This window comes from Doryrhamphus excisus, linkage group LG9 (assembly GCF_037039965.1).
Source record: "Doryrhamphus excisus strain RoL-2023G ecotype Guam linkage group LG9, RoL_Dexc_Guam_v1.1, whole genome shotgun sequence".
NCBI lineage: Eukaryota > Metazoa > Chordata > Actinopteri > Syngnathiformes > Syngnathidae > Doryrhamphus > Doryrhamphus excisus.
The window spans coordinates 10,400,805-10,421,996 of record NC_136365.1 but is presented as its reverse complement, the minus strand read 5'-3'; the positions used below and the strand labels follow the sequence as shown (position 1 = coordinate 10,421,996).

The following is a 21,192-nucleotide window of genomic DNA, read 5'->3' as shown; positions in this document are numbered from 1 at the left end:
CGATTTATATTCACGTTTATTATTCAGATTTAGGACAAATATAAAAGTGAGTGACGTCAATAATACTAGCACAGCAGTGAATGAGATCTTAACCTCACTATTGGAAATAACGTAGGCCTGACGGGCGTAACAGGGCCTAGCTTAATTAACAATTTGTTATGCTCAGAGTCCAATAAAGTTCAATTCTCATTACCTTACGTCTCTTTTCATTGCCCAGTCCAGGTACATTGGAAACATAGTCAAGGAAGTGCCTTTTTATAACGGATATAAATCCGATATATGCGTAAAACGGCCATTTTTCGGTATACGCATATAACGGATTTCGCTTATATGGGACAAAACCAGTGAGAACAATTGAATCCGATATATCCGAGGTTTACTGTATGTTCATTTTTGCAAATATTATTTGTAAATTTATTTTTATTGTAAAATCACCAATCCTCTTACGTACCAAGGGAATGCCGTCTATGGAACTCGCTGCCAGCTCACACCTTTCCCACCTTACCAAATATGGATATATTCAAGAAAAATATTAATCAGCATTTAGTTGCTATTTTGACTTAAAATAATTAGTATTATTTCGGTCCTTAAATGGAAATTAACTTTAGCTTAGTGGACCGCTTTTCATCAATTCTCTGATGGCAACACCAGGTCCCTTAGTTATTGTAAAAAAAATATATATATTTATTGCACGATTTAAAAATAGGCCCAAGTAATAACCTATTGAGTGTTATTGACAATATTTTAGGATCCTTATACAGTTTATGATTGGAACGTAGCTCTCTGGTCATCATGCCAGCCTTTGGATGCAGTTATGAAAAGTATGAGAATTAATTCTGTCTTGTGTGTACACCACAGATTAAAAGTTTGGGCTTCCTTTATCCCCCTGCTTTCATTTCAAGCCTGAACCTTAATAATAATAATGATAATAATAATAGTGATAATAATTGTTATTATTATTATTATTACTATTATTTATAATAATAATTCTTATTAATTAATTACTACTAATAATAATAATGATAATTATTATTATTATTATTATGATTATATACCAGGTGCTGTAAGCTTTTTATGGTTTCTGCTCGAGCCTGACAGCAGAGTGCGCTGTTTGCCACTATTTGGAAAACAATTATTTTTGTGGGTGTCAAGTTTGGCCATCTTCGCCTTCAAAAAGGATATATTAAGGTAACACAGCAGCTTACGGCCATACTACCCTGAAAACGCCCGATCTCGTCCGATCTCGGAAGCTAAGCAGGGGCGGGCCTGGTTAGTACTTGGATGGGAGACCGCCTGGGAATACCAGGTGCTGTAAGCCTTTTTATGGTTTCTGCTCTTGCCTGACAGCAGATGGTGCTGTTTGACACTATTTGGAAAACAATTATTTTTGTGGGTGTCAAGTTTGGCCATCTTCGCCTTCAAAAAGGATATATTAAGGTAACACAGCAGCTTACGGCCATACTACCCTGAAAACGCCCGATCTCGTCCGATCTCGGAAGCTAAGCAGGGGCGGGCCTGGTTAGTACTTGGATGGGAGACCGCCTGGGAATACCAGGTGCTGTAAGCCGTTTTATGGTTTCTGCTCGAGCCTGACAGCAGAGTGCGCTGTTTGCCACTATTTGGAAAACAATTATTTTTGTGGGTGTCAAGTTTGGCCATCTTCGCCTTCAAAAAGGATATATTAAGATAACACAGCAGCTTACGGCCATACTACCCTGAAAACGCCCGATCTCGTCCGATCTCGGAAGCTAAGCAGGGGCGGGCCTGGTTAGTACTTGGATGGGAGACCGCCTGGGAATACCAGGTGCTGTAAGCTTTTTATGGTTTCTGCTCTTGCCTGACAGCAGATGGTGCTGTTTGACACTATTTGGAAAAAACAATCTTTTTTGCGGGAGTCTAGGTTGGCCTGCGTCTCCTTCAAAAAGGATATTTTCAGGTGACCTAGCAGCTTACGGCCATACTACCCTGAAAACGCCCGATCTCGTCCGATCTCGGAAGCTAAGCAGGGGCGGGCCTGGTTAGTACTTGGATGGGAGACCGCCTGGGAATACCAGGTGCTGTAAGCCTTTTTATGGTTTCTGCTCTTGCCTGACAGCAGATGGTGCTGTTTGACACTTATTGGAAAAAACAATCTTTTTTGCGGGAGTCTAGGTTGGCCTGCGTCTCCTTCAAAAAGGATATTTTCAGGTGACCTAGCAGCTTACGGCCATACTACCCTGAAAACGCCCACTCACTGATTGGTGTTTGAGCACAGGTGCGAGTGTGTGCAAGCAGAGGGAGACCTTGTGTGTCCACTCCTTGTCTAGCAATCCTTTTTTTACCTGACAATTATACATAAACTCAAACTAAAATCTAAAAGTATAATCTGTACAATCCCCCACCCCACCACCGCCAGCTGTGGGTGGGGGTGGGGGGTCAAATAATGCCAGGGCCTCTAAGAGCGGACTTGGAGACTGGAGATGGAGCGGACTGAAAAGAAAAACGCAGATGAGACAACAACAAAAAGTCATGCGGCGTAGCCATACTCCTAAAAAAGAACTGTGTTGAAAACGAGGTCCACATACAAACAAACAGTGAAGGAAGAGTGCTAATTATGGATTTCACAAAGAGCAAAAAAAAATAAAATAAAAGATCTCTGCATTGCTAAGTAAGAAATTGTAGGACATTACGTAAGTACGTAAACTAAAGTGCGAATTCACAATTAAGCGACCATGCCATCATGACACTAACCCTATGGCCCGAGGAGGAGGTGGGGCGGGGATACCTGGTGCCTCAACTCCTCGCTAGTACAAGACCCTATATATAAAAATAAGATAATCGCCCTGCTCCAAAGCTAACCTGTGCAGGAGCTGATGGAGGACAACGCCATCCAAGGATCGGAGACGATAAAGATCCTAATCAAAAAGCAGAGCATAAGATTTGCCAAACGCAAAAGACAAATAGACAACAAAAAGAGACTAATGCTGGAAAGCAAAATAGCAATAGAGGAAAAAAATATTGAAGAAATACCACAATATAACATCAAAAAATACATAAAATTAAAAAAGGAACTGGATGTATACAAAAAGAAAGGTGCGAAGGCGCAATCATCAGAAGCAAAGCGCTGTGGGCAACAAAGGGCGAAAAGTACACCAGCCTCTTTTTAAGCCTTGAGAAAGAAAAACAGAGAAAAATGTACATAAAACAATTAGAAGACAACAGGGGCCAAGTAACCTCAGATTTAACCTAGCATGTTTTTGGCATCAGCCCCCCAAAAACCACATCAGTCGATCCCTAATATAAATCAAACAAAAGAAAAAGTGATGAGCCAGACAGTCTTTCTAAACACCCAGATCACAAAAGAAGGAAAAGTACTGTACAACAAAATCCTCTTTGAAGCAGGACTAAGACAAATCAAGGACTATGTATATGAGGTCATACCGGGCTTCCTGAGGGAGCAAGCCATTGTTGACAGTGTACACGAATACGAAACCCCCGAAAGAACAATCAAAATGGAATACAATAAAATAAAGACGGCCATCCCAAAAGACTGGAAAGGACACATAAACAGCCAATAAGTAGGTAAGGAGACGGACGTGCTATCCGGAATTATGTTAAAAACAAAAGAAATCAACATAAAAACATGCACAACGAAAATAATCTACTGGGCCATCGCGAGCAAGGTTTTTAAAAGGCCAGCAGCTGAGCTCCTCTAGCCAAAAATATTCAGTCATGTTCAATGGGAAAATGCAAATATGATCAAAAACACGCTAGGTATGCCATCTGGCTAAGGTGGAACCTCGCAAAGTTCGAAAAAAAGAAGATACCCGTATGGACATACTTTGAAGCTAATGTAAAGAAGGACGTGTCATTATGCCAGGCCGCCGACCAAGAAAGCTTCGAGAACGCTTTCATAGAGGGGAGCAGCCCTAATCTCGATAGCAGACAATACCAAAATAGTCTTCAATTTAGGATAGAGAAAGAGGGAGAGAGAGGGAAAAAAAGGTGCATTAATTTTTATGGTTTCTGCTCTTGCCTGACAGCAGAGGGCGCTGTTTGCCACTTATGGGAAAAACAATCCTTTTTGCCGGAAAAGTTTGGCCAGTGTCGCCTTCATTTGACCCAATGGCTTACGGAGTGTGCCCGCTCACCCCCTCACCCCCCAAATCTGTGGCTGGTAGAGGGGGGGGGGGTGTTTCAATCAAGGAGCACAAGTCAAGCTGGTAGCCATGGAGCCATCAGACAAGGCTGCTGCCTATCATAGGCAATTAGCTGTGGCAGTGGAGGTCGTGGGTGAGGAGGCCATTGCACCAATGTACATGATCAAGGAAATTGTTGTAAACTGTGGAGCCATGACAGGTTGCAGATTCAAAGCAAAAAATAGACACAAGGTCACAATGAAGAATATGGATGGTAAAAAGAAGCTCTTGGATGGACTAAGAATTAAAAATTGCAGGTTCATTGCCTCTGAGCCATGCAGAGATTAACTGACTGTTTCTTTTATAAGTCTCCCAGTTTATACTGAAGACAATGAAATAATTAAAAAATTGGAGGACTGGGGGGGGTGACAGTTGTGTCGCCAAAAAAGAGGAGGAAATGACCAGGAACGGACATTTTGGATGACACACGCTTCTGCTGCGTCAAATTTAATGAAAGGGTCCGCTCGCTTCCCTTCACAACCAAATTCCAAACACTTAAAGGGGAAGAATATTTTAAGGTGATGCACGACAGGCAGGTCAAGGTGTGCAGGCTGTGTATTCAACCTGGGTACATCCTAAGAGAGTGCCCGGAATTCAAGTGCTTCAGCTGCGTTGCACAGGGCCACTACGCCAGGGAGTGTCGGCAATCAAGTGACCCAGAGGGAGATGAGGGGATGCCGGAAGCCAGAAGCCAAGCAGAGGCGGTCAGCATGGAGGAGGAAGAGGTGCAAAGGCCTCAGAGCTTCAGGATCACTGCAGCAGCAAGGATGGAAGACAAGGAACAGAGTTCAGTCAGCAGTGGCAGCAGAAGCTGTGTGACAAGAGGAGAGTCAGAGAAGAGGCGCACACGTGCACTCAAAAAAGCAACATGGGTGTCTGCTTTATCAACAGTGGTGGTGGTGTTTAATGGTTAGACATTTTTATTATAATTATGTAGTTTTAAGTTTTGTGTGGGTGTATGAATTGTGTGTTCCTCTATGTATTTTCTGAACAAATATTTTATGGCAGTTATCTGTATAATGCCCATTGCAACAAATATGGAATATTTTTCAAGCACTGTTACTTAACTTTTATATTTTAATTTTTATAGAACAGCATTATTTTTTTATTTAATTTATTTGTCAAACTCTGAGGGAAGGTTCATAACTAATAAAAACCGCATGATAATGTATTATTTAAGTTTTTTTTTTTTTCTTTGACATGTGTTGCTTTGATTGTTGGTCACTAAACTAAGTTGACCTGTCCTCACTCTTGTCTCAATTTATCCCAGGAACTTAACAGGATAACAGGATACTATTAAGAAGTCCTGTGTCACATACAAACAGGGTCTCCTGTTCAAGTTCACCTCCATCTGCCATCTACCCGTGAAAGGGACTGATTCTTCAGCTTTATCAAACCAAAGAGTTACTGCAAAGAGAGCGTGTCATCAGCCATTCTCTGGTTCATGACATTTAGTGTCAATCAAGTCAAGATATGCATTTTTGTCTGTCATTGTTTGCCTGTTTTGAAGAATAAAGTCATTTTACAAATCAAATCTGTTTTGAGGTATTTTTCCAAATAAGTGCTATTTTAGAGTTTATTTTTCTTTTAAAAAGTTTTGTCTCAGTTTAACTTTTTGTTGACTGAACTTTAAGTTTTGTCAAGTCAGGATTAAATAACTGGTGTTATTTTACCTTTTAAAATTGTAGCTGTACCTACCCTGTAAAAATAAGATACCCATAATCATGTAATGTAACCAATGGATAATAAGTCAGCTTCTACCTTAGTAAATATGTTAAAACAACCTATACAAATTAAGTTGGATTTAAATATTGTAATGGTCACACAAATACTTAATACAGATATGTTCACTCAACATATTTGCAATTAGTTGGTTCAACTAAATTGTATCTCATTAAATGACAGCATTTTAATTAGATGGAAATTCTTTCCATAATTTTATTACGTTCACCCACCAAATAATACATAGGTATAAGTAGGGCCTTCTCTCTCATCCCAAATGCTGACAGCATCAACAGCGATGGAGTCACCTGTAACACAAACCACACTCACCTCATTATTGTTCTTTTTTTCCCTCCATAGAGCACCGCAGACAGTGCTCAGCCACTCCCCGTCTTTCCATCTTGCTCGGGGCCCGCTGCTAGTCCCGCCTTCCTCCAACCCCTTCGCCGAGGCGAATGTTCCCTCTTTCTGGTCGTCGTCTTCCATAGCCGGGAAGCTGTTTGTGACCATACATGCCTCTGGACGATAAACTCCACGCTCATTAACTTGTCGTGAACAAAAGAAAACATTTAGAGTCTTCTTCCTCTGCCCCGGAACAACATTCAAGGTAGGGCCCCAGAGAAGCGTTACAGGTGTTGCTCACTAACTGGTTCAACAACTTTTTTTTTGCTTAATTTTCTCTCCACTGAGAGTAAAATAATAGCTTTAGGATTAAAGCCATGTATATTCCCATTGTCGTTCAGATGCTAGGACATAGTAGCGTCAGTCGAAACTCCCCTGACACACGGGTGTAACTAGGTGACCGTGTTGCTTTCAGGGTCCTGTACAACATGGTACTTTTATATCATGCGTCAAATCCCAATAGAACTGGCTTTACCTCTCGTAATTAACTTGTATTGTTATTGTGTTTGGTTTTGTTTTTACCAATTCTTGTTTCTTAGTGTTGATGCTAAATTGACATGTTTATTTGTTATAAGTCCGATTATGAAACAGCCAGATTAACATGTTATGCTGACGTGTAGTTCTTGCCAGTTTTCTCTTAAGCCAAATGCAAAGTCATTGTCATCCTGAAACCCTGAACAAATATAATAATTGAGCAATTGTCTTGGGTGAAATAACCACAGTAGTTTTGTCAGAAATGTTATTGTTTTGAGGACTGTATATCCCAAATAACTGCATATTACCAAAAGTACCTCACACTATAACAACAGGTTTTATTCTTGTTGACAGTTTTGCTTTGCTTTTTTTAATAAGGCTGTGGAACGATTGTCCCTTACACAGGTTAAAAATGAGATTCTGGGTCAGTTACGATTAAAATACAGCACATGCATACATTTTTATTAAAAATTTAATGGTACATTTTCTTCATATTTTGAATTATAAAACCCCAAATGTAATTTGACCGACTTCATGAGACCGACTCATAACCCCACTTGAGCAAGGCTCCACCTGCTCTCTGCATCGGTTTTGCTATTGCTGTTGGTAGTTGACAGCGGTTTACTTAGTGTACTTGGTATTTACAATTGGAGCAAAATGGAGCTTGTTGGACCAGTTCATGTATGTGTTGATGTTTGAGATAGTAGAGCTGAGAGAGAGAGAAAATAAAGGCTCTCATAACGTTGAAAGAACAATGTCAGAAAACATGCAGATCACTTGTTTATTTCTACAATATATGCTTACGACCAAGAAGTGCTGCCATTGGTTAGGATGTGGCTGATGCAGCTTGAAGGGATGAGGGTGTGCAGAAAACAACGTGTTGATTCTATAAACAAGCTATGCATGTGACTCAGCAAAGGAAAGTGCTGCTTTCACCCTTCATTTTATTTATCATCATAAGCTCCACCTTTGCATTTTTCACAAAGCCACATTTTTTTTTTAGTATTTCTTAGAATTCAAGTATTTACTTATTCATTCCTTCATGCACCCAAATATTTTATCTCTGATGTGAGCACGGAGTACAGATGAGGGTTTCTTATCATTGAGTTTCACTCGTGATACATTGAAACGCCCATGGTACCGAAAATGGCCCACACTCATTCATTCATTCATGAAAGAGTCTTGAATGACTTGGAGGTTTCATCATACCGCTCAAAGGAGAACACTGAGTTAATGAACTCCTGCTGGAGCAGCATTAAAGCTGCTGCAAAGTTGCCTTTTTATACATGTTATGACAGTAAAATGTGTGCTGGCTGCCTGTTTATGACCATCAAACATCTCCCTCACTGGTTTGCTGGACTTTTCACAGAAGAGGCGCTCAAACTTGGTCGTTGCTACACACACAAAAAACAGGCTTTGCTACACATATTAAAGTCAGGCTGCATCTGTAGGGTTAGTCTGTAGGTTTAGTGGTTGCCAACATTTTTACTGTCACATTCTCATTCAGACATTTGATCTGAAGCCATATACTTCCTACTCCCCCTGCACACTTACAAAACATAAAGCATTTTATCTTAATTAACCTAAAACATTGAACATAATTAGCTGGTTAATACATTTTATAGTATCTCTGGCATCCTTTTGGTGGAATGGCTTAAATTTGAGCTTAATTTTTTTTGTCCACACACGATGGCTATGGTTCAAGTTTGTATATTAATTTAATACCAAGGAGAAAGTTTATTAATAAAGCAGTATCTGAAAAAACAAAAGCACTCACTGACTAACGGAATCTTGCCACCATCATTTGGACTTGGTTCAGCAAAGAGCAGTAATAGAACAGATATCTTTTCCCACCCCCAAACACAATACGTCGATGAATACAAGCAGTGCCCACTGAGAAGTTTTTGTGTCCTTGTGGATCAGTTAACAAAAAAGAAACCTTTTGTACTTTGCACTCTCTGTGGCATGGCACTATTGGAATTAAACCTTTAAACTACCGAGGGATGTGAGCCTCATCTTGGAAATATTTCTTTTTATTAAAAAATCATTGTTGAATAAATGTGTACAGCACCAAATGTCCATGTGCAGTATGTTTTTATTTGAAGTACAGTATCTGTACACCACACTTGATGAATTGTCTTTATTTATTATCCCTGATATTTATGTAATTCACATCTTTTACTAATTAGACACCGTTTTTTTTCGGTTCTTATGTGCTATTTAGAATCAAGGAGTAAAACTTGCTGGTTGCAGTACCTCTTGGTGTGGTTTGCACGAAAAGAAGTGAACCAATACTCCTGCTTGTACTTCAGTTTTTGTATTTACAGTTATCTGCCACATTATGTTGTGTAATTACAGTTGTGCACAGCAAATGTTGTCATATAGACTTAATGCTGTAATTTAGGCACTATTGTGAGCTACAGTGCTAACACAAAAAAATGAAAATGTGTGATTCTGCTGGCCTTATAATTTTTTGTCTTTTTTTTTGTCATTTTAGCCATGCTTCTGTCCTCATCACTACTCCTGCTCCTTGGTCTCCTTACCTGGCATGCAAGTACATCATGGGCTGCTAAAATCATCGTGGTCCCACCCACCCTGTTTGAATCACACATGTACATCTTCAATACATTAGCTGTCGCTCTGCACCAGGACGGCCATGAGGTCCATTTTCTTGTCTCTGAGGGTCGTGATGTCGTTGATTCTCCTCACTATAAACTACAGCGGTACCCAGGGATCTTCAACAGCAGCACAGCAGAAAGTTTTATGCAGGCCAAAGTCAGCAACATCTTTGCAGGGCGCCTTACATTTCTGGAGCTTTTTGACATTCTTGAACACTACAGTCAGAATTGTGACTATTCTATTGTAGGCAATACAAAGGTGATGGCCCGTCTGAAGGAGGCTAATTTCGACCTGTTGCTGGTGGACCCCAATGAAATGTGCGGTTTCGTGCTTGCGCACATTCTGGGCCTGAAATATGCAGTGGTCAGCACGGGTTTGTGGTACCCTACGGAAGTGTGCGCTCCAGCCCCGCTTTCGTACGTTCCCGTGTTCAACTCCTTGCTAACCGACCGCATGACCCTCCTCCAGAGGATCTCCAACACAGCCGTCTATCTCTTGGAGAACTTTGGAGTCAATTTTATTGTGATACCCAAGTACGACCGTATTATGAAGAAACATGGAATAACGCCACAAGTGCCCATGACTGAGCTGGTGCGAGGGAGCCAGATGTGGATGCTGTGCACAGACCTAGCGTTGGAGTTCCCCAGGCCCACCTTGCCACATGTGGTGTACGTCGGAGGCATCCTTAACCGACCAGCCAACCCACTGCCACAGGTCAGTGTTATGAGAGCCATGTGTTGTGTTATTTCTTGTATTTTACTCTTTTAAGGGGCTATCCACATGGAAACATTTGTTATCATTTCAGCCTCTCAAATTATTTTTTTAATTATTCTACACAATGTAGGCGTAAGGATGGGTTGAATGAACGTAGTAGATACTGCCCTGACATGGAGGGGCCTTGCTGAGAGCTGGTGACTGCTGCTAGTCCATCGTTCGGGACAAAGACAGTGCGGGTCGTTGGTATCTCCTGCGCGTAGGTTTTTGGAATGCCTCTCCAGCCAACAGGGAGTATTGTGCCCCTGATGTGTGAGGGAGTTAGAATGTAAGCGCAGGGAGAATGAGGCCATTGTTCTTGGCAGAAGCCAGCGGACACTGAGACTTGTTCATGGGGTCACTGTGGCTGCCTTGTAGGGACAGTAGGGCTGCACTACTGGGACACAGAGTCCAGTGTGCCCCAGCAGTTGCTCCGTGCCAGGGCCGCTTTCACAGCTGGACCATTTACCTCCTTCTGTTGGATCCCTATTCTGCCAATTTAAATTAGTTTTTTATCGCATACAGTGTTATGAGACTGCCTGAAAAACTGACCTGCACTATACAGTGTGATGATCAACGTACTACTTATATTGAAATGCACTGTAAACCATTGATGAGTCGCTCAGTCAATATAAAGTTGTCAATAAGTCAAGCGGATACTGTACTTCCAAAATGAAAAAATGTGCTAACCTCTAGCACATGCAGCAACATACAACAATTGAATTTCTAATTGCTTAGTGCGAATTCCTCTTTTGTTGAACCACTTGTTGCTAAGCAGAATATTGCGCCCTATTAACAGACACACACCAAGAACATTTCTCTGATACTGCAGCACTATAAAGGTTATGAGACACATTAATCCTGCACTTGAATCACTGCTATGCAATGAATGTAAAAAAATATATTGGATAGTAAAACTGTGGCATTAGCCATTTCCGTGCCTGGCCGTCAATGCAGTGTTTGCTTTTGTTTGCTATCAAAAGCCAAAAGCTCATGACACGGGAGTCTCCATACCAGTAGCTAACATCTTACGTTTATGACACTTTATTTGTATGACCTTGCACCTCATTAAGTCAAATATGTCAGGTCAGTTCCCACTAAAACAACACCATAAACTATGATGTTGACACGCCATTAAGTCATAAAGATAGAAAGTGCAAACTATTTTGGGAGTGAAAGTCAGATTCTCCAATTTGACTGAAAACTGGTGAAAAGTATGAGCTAAAATTTATTTTATTTGAATAAAGAGTAGACAAAGTTCACCTTTCCTAACTCTTTACCTATTCCCACAGGAGTTTGAGGCATGGGTTAATGATACAGCAGACCACGGCTTTGTTGTCGTGTCCTTTGGCGCTGGGGTCAAGTACCTTTCCCATGACATTGCACACAAACTAGCAGGAGCCCTTGCCAGGTTACCCCAGCAAGTCATTTGGAGGTAAAGTACCTTGTCACTTACTCACTCATCACTCACATCTGTCACATCACTGTCATAATATGAATATTCAAAGCTTAAATTTTCCTGATTTGTCATTTATTGGGTTTAAAACACTTATTAATCTCAATGTTTGTGTTGTACAATACAAAAGTTTGGCTTCAGTGACTCCTGATAAAAGCAAAAATGTGTCTGCCTGTTCTTACTATACTCTTACTTTTTTTTACCAGCTGATTTCAGCCATAACAGACCGAATGACCCCCATTTATCACAGCAAAAAATGCTGGAAAGTCTACTAAGTTAATCATTGTCATACTAACACAAAGCTGTGCAGTATTTACTTTGCAGCTGGTGTTACTTTCAACGATTATACCATGTTTTTGTTCTTTTTGGTCTCCAAGGATCAGGTGAATCGGAATGTGTGTGTGTGTGTGTGTGTGTGTGTGTGAGTGTGAAGAGCCTCATCCCAATCCCATTTGTTTTTTCTGTTTAATTTTTTTACGATTTCGTTTTCTACATTTTACACTTATTTTTACTAGCATAGTGTGTGCTTTATTGGTTAGTAAATAGTAAAAATCCTTACATGTACTGATACATTACATCAATGGACAATTTTGCGTAACAAACGTAGCCTGGCTAATTACGTACAAAATCTTCAAGAAATTGTAATGCTTGTGCTTGTGATTACAGAAGGTATATTCACCAGTGCAATTCCATCTGTGTATGTTGTTAAGATATTTTTTATGACGCGCTTACTTTGTTTATACAGTTATTATTTTGAAGGCTGGATGTGTTGAGAATAAACATGCTTTTTGTATTTTTTTCACTGAGAACCTGCATGTCGTCACTTTAGTGTTTGTAATGGGATTCCACCACAATTGAGCGGTCCACGAACTAAATACTTACCCACACGAATGTTCCTTCTCCTCACGATGACGGCGTTTCCACAATAGTCCCCATTTAACAGTAAATTCAATTTTTATTGGCCAATTATGCGATTCTGTTAACACAGAAATACTAATGGGGCCCGATGTGTGTGTGTGTGTGTGAGAAAGGCTTGCATGAGCCTGGGTCACAGAGTGTATACAGGTTTGTGCTCTGCAAATGAATTAATAACAAAGGGTTCAACTTTGGGTAAATGTTTGTGCATAGTCAGCAAGCAGAGAAAAGGTTGAATTCAAATTTAATTTCATGAAATCATTTACCCATCACACTGACCCATTGACAATGACACAAGTAAGAATGTCTTTTTCCATTATTCTTCCATGATAAAATATAAAAACGTCCTCAATGAACCACAGTTCCCCAATGCCAATAGCAGTCATGCAGCCCCAGATCTGGAGTTTGCATGTTCTCCCCGTGCATGCGTGGGTCTTCACATTCAAAAAACATGCTAGGTTAATTGGCGACTCCAAATTGTCCATAGGTATGAATGTGAGTGTGAATGGTTGATTGTCTATATGTGCCCTGTGATTGGCTGGCCACCAGTCCAGAGTGTACCCTGCCTGTCGCTCAAAGACAGCTGGGATAGGCTCCAGCACCCCCATGACCCTTGTGAGGACAAGCGGTAGAAAATTAATGAATTACTGAAGTTGCGAGAGAAGTTTGTTTCATCACAGATTTGCATGTTCTCCTCGTCCATGCATGGGTTTTCTCCGGGTACTCCGGTTTCTTCCCACATTCCAAAAACATGCTAGGTTAATTGGCGACTCCAAATTGTCCATAGGTATGAATTTGTGTGAATTGTTGTTTGTCTGTATGTGCCCTGTGATTGGCTAGCGACCAGTCCAGCGTGTACCCCGCCTCCCGCCCGAAGACATCTGGGATAGGCTCCAGCACCCCCGCGACCCTTGTGAGGATAATCGGTAGAAAATGAATGAATGATAAACATATGATTTTTTTCACCCCTCCCACCGCTGATTATTTGTATTCCCAGATTTAATGAAAATTGCTTTGTTTTTTATGTCCTTGGTGACAGTTTGTGCAAACGGTGCAATTCTACTTAAATGGTAGCTTTTCTTAGAATGAACAATACATGTCTTTTTATGGCGTACATCCACTGAGAAAGAAGTGCAATAAGTACAAGTTGATCATTGAATACAGACATGTTCAGTACAACCAAAATGCTATTCCAATACAGGTGGGTCAAGTTGACTATGTTGATGTGTCAATCATGTCATTCTGTTAATGCTTCACATGAAGTTTTTTATTAGCCGGAAACCCAAACTTGAACAGGTTAAAGGAACACACACGCAGACACATGCAGACTCTCACCAATATTGCCAATAAGTCAACATGCACCTAACTGGTTATTTATGAATAGTATAATATATAGTGGATCTTGTCACCATGGTGAAATAATGATTTTGCAATGTTAAGCTTTGCATCCTGAATTTAAGCAATGCCATTTTATATACTGTTGGCACTTCTTTATCAGAAGCTCCATAATCTGTATGGAGCATTCCCGAACCAAGAAACTGAAAAAGAAGAGGGGTGGGAGCGGAAGGGGCGGGGATCAAGCCAAATGAATCGTGTCATTGATAACGGGGCCACATCAATGTCGGCTTTGATTGACAGCACAGTGACTTAGTGTTTTGTTGCAGAAAGTGAGATGAAAGAGTTGAGGGAGGGATGTGATTATTGCATCTCTTGTTGCTTTTGTTTGAACATTAAACGCTTTACACGTACATGGCCGTCTGTAAGTTATTGTAGAAGACTTAACAGTTTTGCATAAGGAAATATTGAACAACTTCCTCATAGTATTTGTGCTTTGTATTAAAGCCCTCTGTCATCCACAAGTTACAGCCAAGTGCTTGTCGATTATAACACATTGCAATAGTTGACCCCCGCTTTCATTGAGAACATTGTGGAACCGATGAGTGCTATCTATAACAGGGATTTTTGTTGCTAAATGAGAGACGGTGAGAGATAATCGTTCACACATCGAAATCTCTAGACAGCACAAACAAGGAGGTGACAATGTGGGCGGGCCATCCAGGGGCACATTTGATTGGTTAGAGTCACACACATATTGTAACAACACGTACAATATCTTAACACCAATGATGTCTTATATCATTTTGTTAAATGACTTTAATTGTTAACCTCTTTTTTTAAGGTTTTCAGGTGTCCCACCCAGTAACCTTGGCAACAACACCAGGCTTGTCGAATGGATGCCTCAGAATGACCTATTAGGTGAGAACATCTCCATTCTTGTGTTTTTTTCCAGTAAACAAATCAACTCATGTCTCCTATTCTTTTAAGGACATGCCAAGATAAGGGCTTTCTTGAGCCACGGGGGTCTAAACAGTATCTTTGAAGCCCTGTATCATGGAGTTCCGGTGGTGGGTGTGCCCCTATTTGGAGACCACTATGACACCATGATCCGTGTGACCGCTAAAGGTATGGGCATCATGTTGCACTGGAAGAGCATGAGTGAAGATGATCTTTACAACGCCCTGGCCACCGTCATAAAGGACACCAGGTGAGAGGCATTTTCAGTATTTTCAGGAGAAAGCACAAAACTATATTAGCACCAGGAATTTTAATTCACCCTTTTTAGTGGCGTTACTGTCGGTTGATATATGTGGGATGCTGGCTAGAGATGTCCAGCCATTATTAGTATTAGTAGAGTATTGTTGAACTAAATGCCCTTACATGCTAGACAGATTTGCTCTGCCAGGGAAAAGTGTAAGCTACAATGTTAGGGACACAGTAAAGAAGAAAAGAAGAAGAAAAAAAACTTTGTAGGGACAAAAACAGCAGTAACAACAATTCCCATGACAACAACAGTGACAACCAGGACTGCATCAGTTAAATGTCAATGATGGCTCCAAAGGGTCACAATGGAGACGATATCACTGAAATGAAACAGTCAAACTTCTCAGTGGTAATGGTAACAATGAAGACATGAACCATGATAGTAAACAGAATTACAGCGATACAGTTGCAGTAATTACAATCTCATTGCTTGACATCATTATTCCTGTAATAATAGCATATATAGCTATTATCAATATCTATTACCAATAGCATAAAGACATCATGGATTGTGCAGAGAAGTACCCAATGCGCTGTGAGTGCGCATATGGATATGTGTATTTCTGTTGGTGTGTATGTACATATACATGTGCGTAAATGTGCGCATATGTGTGAACGTGTATGTGTGAATGTGTAATTGTCACTGAGAATGTAAAAAAGGAGAGGGACTGCCTCCTACCACCCAGTAAACCTTGCCCCGCGCACCAAGGCCAAGCTCCCACCGCCAGAGAACCACCGGCCCCACGGGTGCATGCAATACCGATATCAATTGATACCAATTTCCTCTATTGGTCTCCAGCCAATCAGGTCTATATACCTATAGAAAAACAACCATTGACATTCATACCTATGGACAATTTGGAGTCACCAATTAACCTACCATGTTTTGGAATGTGGGAGGAAACCGAATAGACACACGTGGTGACAATCGTGGAAATTATTTGATTGTGCTAGAGAGGCGAGTCTTTTCATGTATATAAAAACACAGCTCTTGGGGTCACATTGTACTGAGCAGCCAGAACATACTGTAGATGTGTGGCTATTTTAACCTCTATCACGGTTAACTGATGAGTGAATTTCCACAAAGGAGTCGTTATTCCAAAAAGGAATATTTTCATAGCGCATAGAAAACCTGTTTAACAACCTTCTAAATGCAGTTTTACATTATTACGACCTTCTCGACATAGACTAACACCCTTTTAGTCACTTATACATTTAACATTACCCAATATAGTACACAAAATAAGAGTAAATAAGCTGTTTAAAGGAGAACTATTATGCTTTTTCTACTTTTCTAACTTATACATGTAGTTAAAATGTTGTATTCTCGTGTTAAACACTGCCAAAGATTCAGATAATGAGGTTTGCGCATTTGGAAGCGAGCCCTGAAAGAAGTTTTGGATGGCTCAAAATGCTCAGTTTCAAAAGGCGTGGTAAAACTTCCTCATGTGGTTCATAGTTAGGAAGCACTTTGGGCGTGTGACCAATTCCAGTGGAGTGGGCATGCCCGAAGGCGGGCCGTGGGTGGAATAAATTAAAAAAAAACAATTTGGCAGGAAATGCAGCTGGAATTGGTGCAGATTCTGCTAAATCTAAAACATTTTCTGTGCAGGTTATTGTGTGTATCTCCTCTATAGGAGACCAGAACTCAATAAAAAGTTGTGTCTGTTGTGAGATAATTCAAACCTTGAATAAAAGCCTGCTGTCCTGGCAATCAATTCCGTTGCGTGTCTCACCCAATATTATACTTCTACTTTGCATATGCTTGAAAATGCTTATTTTAGCCCAAAAATGTCACATTTGCAGTAGACTGTATTCAATGGCATGTGGCAGAATGGCATGATTCATGATTGTATTTTGGAAAAACCGTGAGAGTGAAGCCGCAAAATTGAAACCGCGAAGTGGTGAGCGATGACGGTATTTGTAAAAACATGTAATATTTTGTTGTGGCTTTCGCAGGTACCGCCAGCGAGCACACCTTCTCTCCACCATCCACAAGGACCAGCCGGAACACCCTGTGTCAAGAGTGGTCTACTGGATCAATTACATCCTCCGTCACAACGGCACCGAACACCTGCGTGCCGCTGTATACGACATCTCCCTCTACCAGTACTTCTTGCTGGATGTGTTCTTTGTCATAGGAGCTGCCTTGGTCATGGGTAACTTTGCCGTGAGGCATCTGGGACGATTGCTGCGTGCAAAGTGTAGTGACCATAGTAACATAGTAAGTGACCAAGTAAATGGTATTTCCAGGCAGGAGGGCAACATGATCAACGGCCACTGCCACTCCGTGGCCAACGGTAAACACAAACGCAACAACTCCTTAAAAAATGAGAAGAAGGTGAATTAATGTTTGCAAATGGCCAAGGTGGACAAGGAGGCAGTTGCTTAAGTGTGCAGCCCTCTGGTCGGCATGGTGCCTTCATAAAAGCCAAGGAAAGTCCGTCGTTAGGTCTGCATAATGAGGCAACTGCCACTCACAGTGAGGTTAACGGATGATACAAAATATGGGTATGGAACAAGGTGTTGTGTGCGCTCTGGGTGTGTGTTTGTGTGTGTGTGCGCACGCGTCTGTGTGTGTCCATTGATGTGAATTTAAAATCCAAACACCGATGGCGTCAGCACATCACCAAATTGGAACAGTGAGGATGAAACACTTCTCCTCTCCACTACTCCTGACCTCCGAACGATGGAATGACGATGAAGAAGTGACACGTGAACTTTGTGAACTATTTTAACTATTTATTTTTTCTTATCCTTTAACTACAAGGCTTCCCAAGTATCGGCTTAACTCTAAATTTATTTATTACTGTACAAACAGGATACATATAATAAACTTTTTAAAATATCTTATTTTAATTTATTTAATGGACTCAGCATGATGGGGGGTATACAGTCCCTCCATGATCCGCATTGTCATGAAGAGCTGATGTATGACGATTTGCTTTGTGTCTGATATATTGTTCGTGTCAAGGTAGTGAATTATCTTTAAGTTAGTGTACACTTAATTTATTATGATGAGCAAATGTAGTGAGAGTCACATCCCTCATGCCGCCTGTATAATCATGTATTTATGAGGTAGGCTTCAGTTGGTGCATGTGGGCTTGCTGTTTCCATGTTAAAAATAAGGTGAAGATGAGTTGTGTTTAGTCTTTTTCGACTGCGGAAGGGATGAAGTCTATGCTTTCAAACTGTAGGCTTCTATTAGTATCGTAGTTTTTTCATCTTATGTCAAGCAATGCCATGGTGTTGAGGTTTTCTTTCTCAAACTGCTATTCATTCTATACGCAGATGCAGGAGGGGGCTGCATGAGGCCTACTGTGGTTCTGACAAGGGATGGTCCTAAGCATTGATGATTAAAATTCTGTCATATGGAGTCGATGGTTGATTAATTGCGAAAATGAGCTCACTGCTAGCTTGCTATGAGGAGAGGCAACAGTTGATCACTCCTTGCTAGTATTCTGTCTAACAACTGACGACTGTAAGTTGAGCTCCAACCATACTTTAGTAAATCACTGGCATCGAAGCATCAATTAATTGATGCAATTAGTAGTAGTAGTGGTGGTATAAAGTTCTTGTCCCTAGATCTGACCACGGCAACAACAACATACAGGACAAGTGGGTGGAGTACCTTAAAAGCAGTTTGTCACTGGACATTTCACTTCAAGTAAACTGAAATTTCAGCATTTTCATTAACTGTTTTTGCACTTTAGTCAGCTTTCTATTTTGCAAATGTTGCACATAAAATCACCGAAAGATACTTTACTAATTGTACAGAAGCATCATACAATGTAACTGTGAGTACACGCCTCACATTTCCGCAACCAGTTTTATTATAGTATATCATCACACTTTTCCTCCCACATTCCAAAAACATGCTAGGTTAATTGGCGAATCCAAATTGTCCATAGGTATGAATGTGAGTGTGAATGGTTGTTTGTCTATATGTGCCCTGTGATTGGCTGGCGACCAGTCCAGGGTGTACCCCGCCTCTTGCCGGAAGACAGCTGGGATAGGCTCCAGCATACCTGCGACATGTAAGGATAAGCGGCACAGAAAGTGGATGGATATCCTGCAATGCTATAATATCCACTGACAATGACTGAACACACAGCCATTACTATGTAAGTAGTTGTTAATACACCTCACAGTGAACATGTCCAAATTATGTCCAATGCACTCATACACCATAATTGTAAGTAAGACACAATTATCCTGCTATTTACTTGCCAGCTATGTCGACAATTATGGTTTCGTGTGATTTTAGTAAATCAACACTGCCATACAAGCTGTACACTGACTACTCTAATCTATGTCCACATTTAAGTCCTACAGTATTGTCCCTTGAGAAAATATTCTGTAAAAAATGCTTGCTGAAACATGAGGAGTGTACTCACTTTTCCTGCATGTCCTGCACGAGCACATCCCAAAAATCGTCTTTTCTACTCATCACACTGCATTTTTTTTTCATAATCCATCCAACAAACTATTGTACAGTACTGTATATTCATGAAAAAACTTTGTCATCCTTTCCCCCGTGAGCTGCAATGACACCTGAATAGTCAGACCCAGTCCTGATACTTGAATCCTTATCATTCTCATCAGTCACGTGTTCATCTGTCAGGCTTGGGGGGGGGGGGGCTTCAGGTGCTTCACGAGCTATGAACGGGGTGTGGAGGGACAGAAAAGTGTATTTTTGAAGGTGCATATTTATAGTCATTTGCTTATTAAAGTGACCCCCACGAAAAGTGGAGATCTACTGAATAATGTGTGAATTCCACAGTGTAGGCTCTTCAACATTTCATGCTATATTTTTGATTTTAAAATGTTTCGCCTCGATTTCAACCTGTTTTTCTTGTCATATGTTGTAAATACAACAGTGTAAACAATATACTAATGTTAAATAAATCTCTTTTCTTTGCATGAATCACAGAAGCTTGCTTTATTTATAAAGTCATGGAAATGGGACTATCCCATTTGTGGCATTCACTATGGGTTGGGCTCAAAGTACTTTGGAAGACCAGATATCCTAAACTTTTTATCATCATTAGACAAATCATCAATGATATACAATAGCAACAATAATAATAATAATGTGTTTACTTTCAAGGAACCCAAGGACACTGTACATAGACCAAGGGTGCATGTTTTGACCAATTTTCATTCGTTTGTGTGCAGTGGTTTAGGAGTTACCTTACACAGTCATAAAAAAATAATCAGGACACACTAAATGTAGCACTATATTTCACCAACTGTACCTGCACTTATGGAGCAAATGTTTGTGCACATGTTTGACAGTGATATCTCAGTTTTGATAGAGGAAGAGTCATGTTTTTGCCTGGAATTGTTACCACACTACAAGAGGCTATTTAGGTATCAGATGGTATAATCATTTAAAGTAGCCAGCAGCACACAGATAGGGTTATCTAATGCTGAATGCCTACGCTGAGTGAAGCTGGGGTAACATAACACCCACCTTGGTACCCAGCCTTCTCTCACTGAGCCTGTGTTAATTATTCACACTGCCTGTTGGAAGGGCCTGCGGACCTCTTTCTCTCACACTCGCCAGCATCTGCAGCTATGTTTAATTTACACTCTTCAAACTGTTTTCCTTTGTGGTCACTGCCGGAGCAATGTATTTGCTGAGACAGCAAGCAGGTGGGGAAGGCCTGGGTTGACGAATGAGGAGAAATCAGATAGCCCGAAAAGCGCAGCGCCCATCCTTCATAACACCTTCGCAGTGAGCATCTGTGGGTTGCACTAAGTCTGCCTAATGGCAGACGACGGATGAACGAATGAACGGATGAACGGCCTCCTTCTCCATTGGATGGGGGTGTGCATTCACACTACTCATATCCCAACATTCTTCTGTCCAGCCTTGAAAAAAATGTCAACATTGGGGTGTAAGTATTATTATAGAGTTATTTCTAAATACAGCAGAACCTTGGTTAACATCACAAATCGTATCTGGAATGTCGAGCTCTGACCAAAACTTTAACCCAATAAATTTTTTCCATGATGGCTCCAGCATACCCGCGACCCTAGTGAGGATAAGCGGCATAGAAAACAGAT

The 21,192-nt window shown here is 40.8% G+C and overlaps 1 protein-coding gene, 1 long non-coding RNA gene and 4 other non-coding genes across 6 annotated transcripts in view; all 6 read left to right on the top strand.

The window, feature by feature from the left end:
• Nucleotides 1–20,047, top strand: part of LOC144899813 (uncharacterized) — a 64,757-nt gene extending 44,710 nt beyond the window's left edge. Inside the window, exon 2 of the long non-coding RNA XR_013628112.1 lies at nt 19,094–20,047. This is a non-coding gene — a long non-coding RNA (uncharacterized LOC144899813). The remainder of the gene's footprint in view (nt 1–19,093) is intronic.
• Nucleotides 1,200–1,318, top strand: LOC144900749 (5S ribosomal RNA). Its single transcript, XR_013628936.1, has one exon. It is a non-coding gene; the product is annotated as a 5S ribosomal RNA (ribosomal RNA).
• Nucleotides 1,449–1,567, top strand: LOC144900639 (5S ribosomal RNA). Its single transcript, XR_013628826.1, has one exon. It is a non-coding gene; the product is annotated as a 5S ribosomal RNA (ribosomal RNA).
• LOC144899919 (5S ribosomal RNA) lies at nt 1,698–1,816 on the top strand. The gene has a single exon (XR_013628254.1). It is a non-coding gene; the product is annotated as a 5S ribosomal RNA (ribosomal RNA).
• On the top strand, nt 1,948–2,066 carry LOC144899862 (5S ribosomal RNA). Its single transcript, XR_013628197.1, has one exon. It is a non-coding gene; the product is annotated as a 5S ribosomal RNA (ribosomal RNA).
• On the top strand, nt 6,329–20,047 carry LOC131137698 (2-hydroxyacylsphingosine 1-beta-galactosyltransferase). Its single transcript, XM_058085940.2, has 6 exons — nt 6,329–6,507; nt 9,274–10,109; nt 11,441–11,583; nt 14,699–14,775; nt 14,845–15,064; nt 17,080–20,047. Exons 2-6 carry the CDS (start codon nt 9,276–9,278, stop codon nt 17,468–17,470), a joined length of 1,665 nt encoding a protein of 554 aa, XP_057941923.2. The 5' UTR covers nt 6,329–6,507; nt 9,274–9,275; the 3' UTR covers nt 17,471–20,047.
• Nucleotides 20,048–21,192: the final 1,145 nt, after the last annotated feature.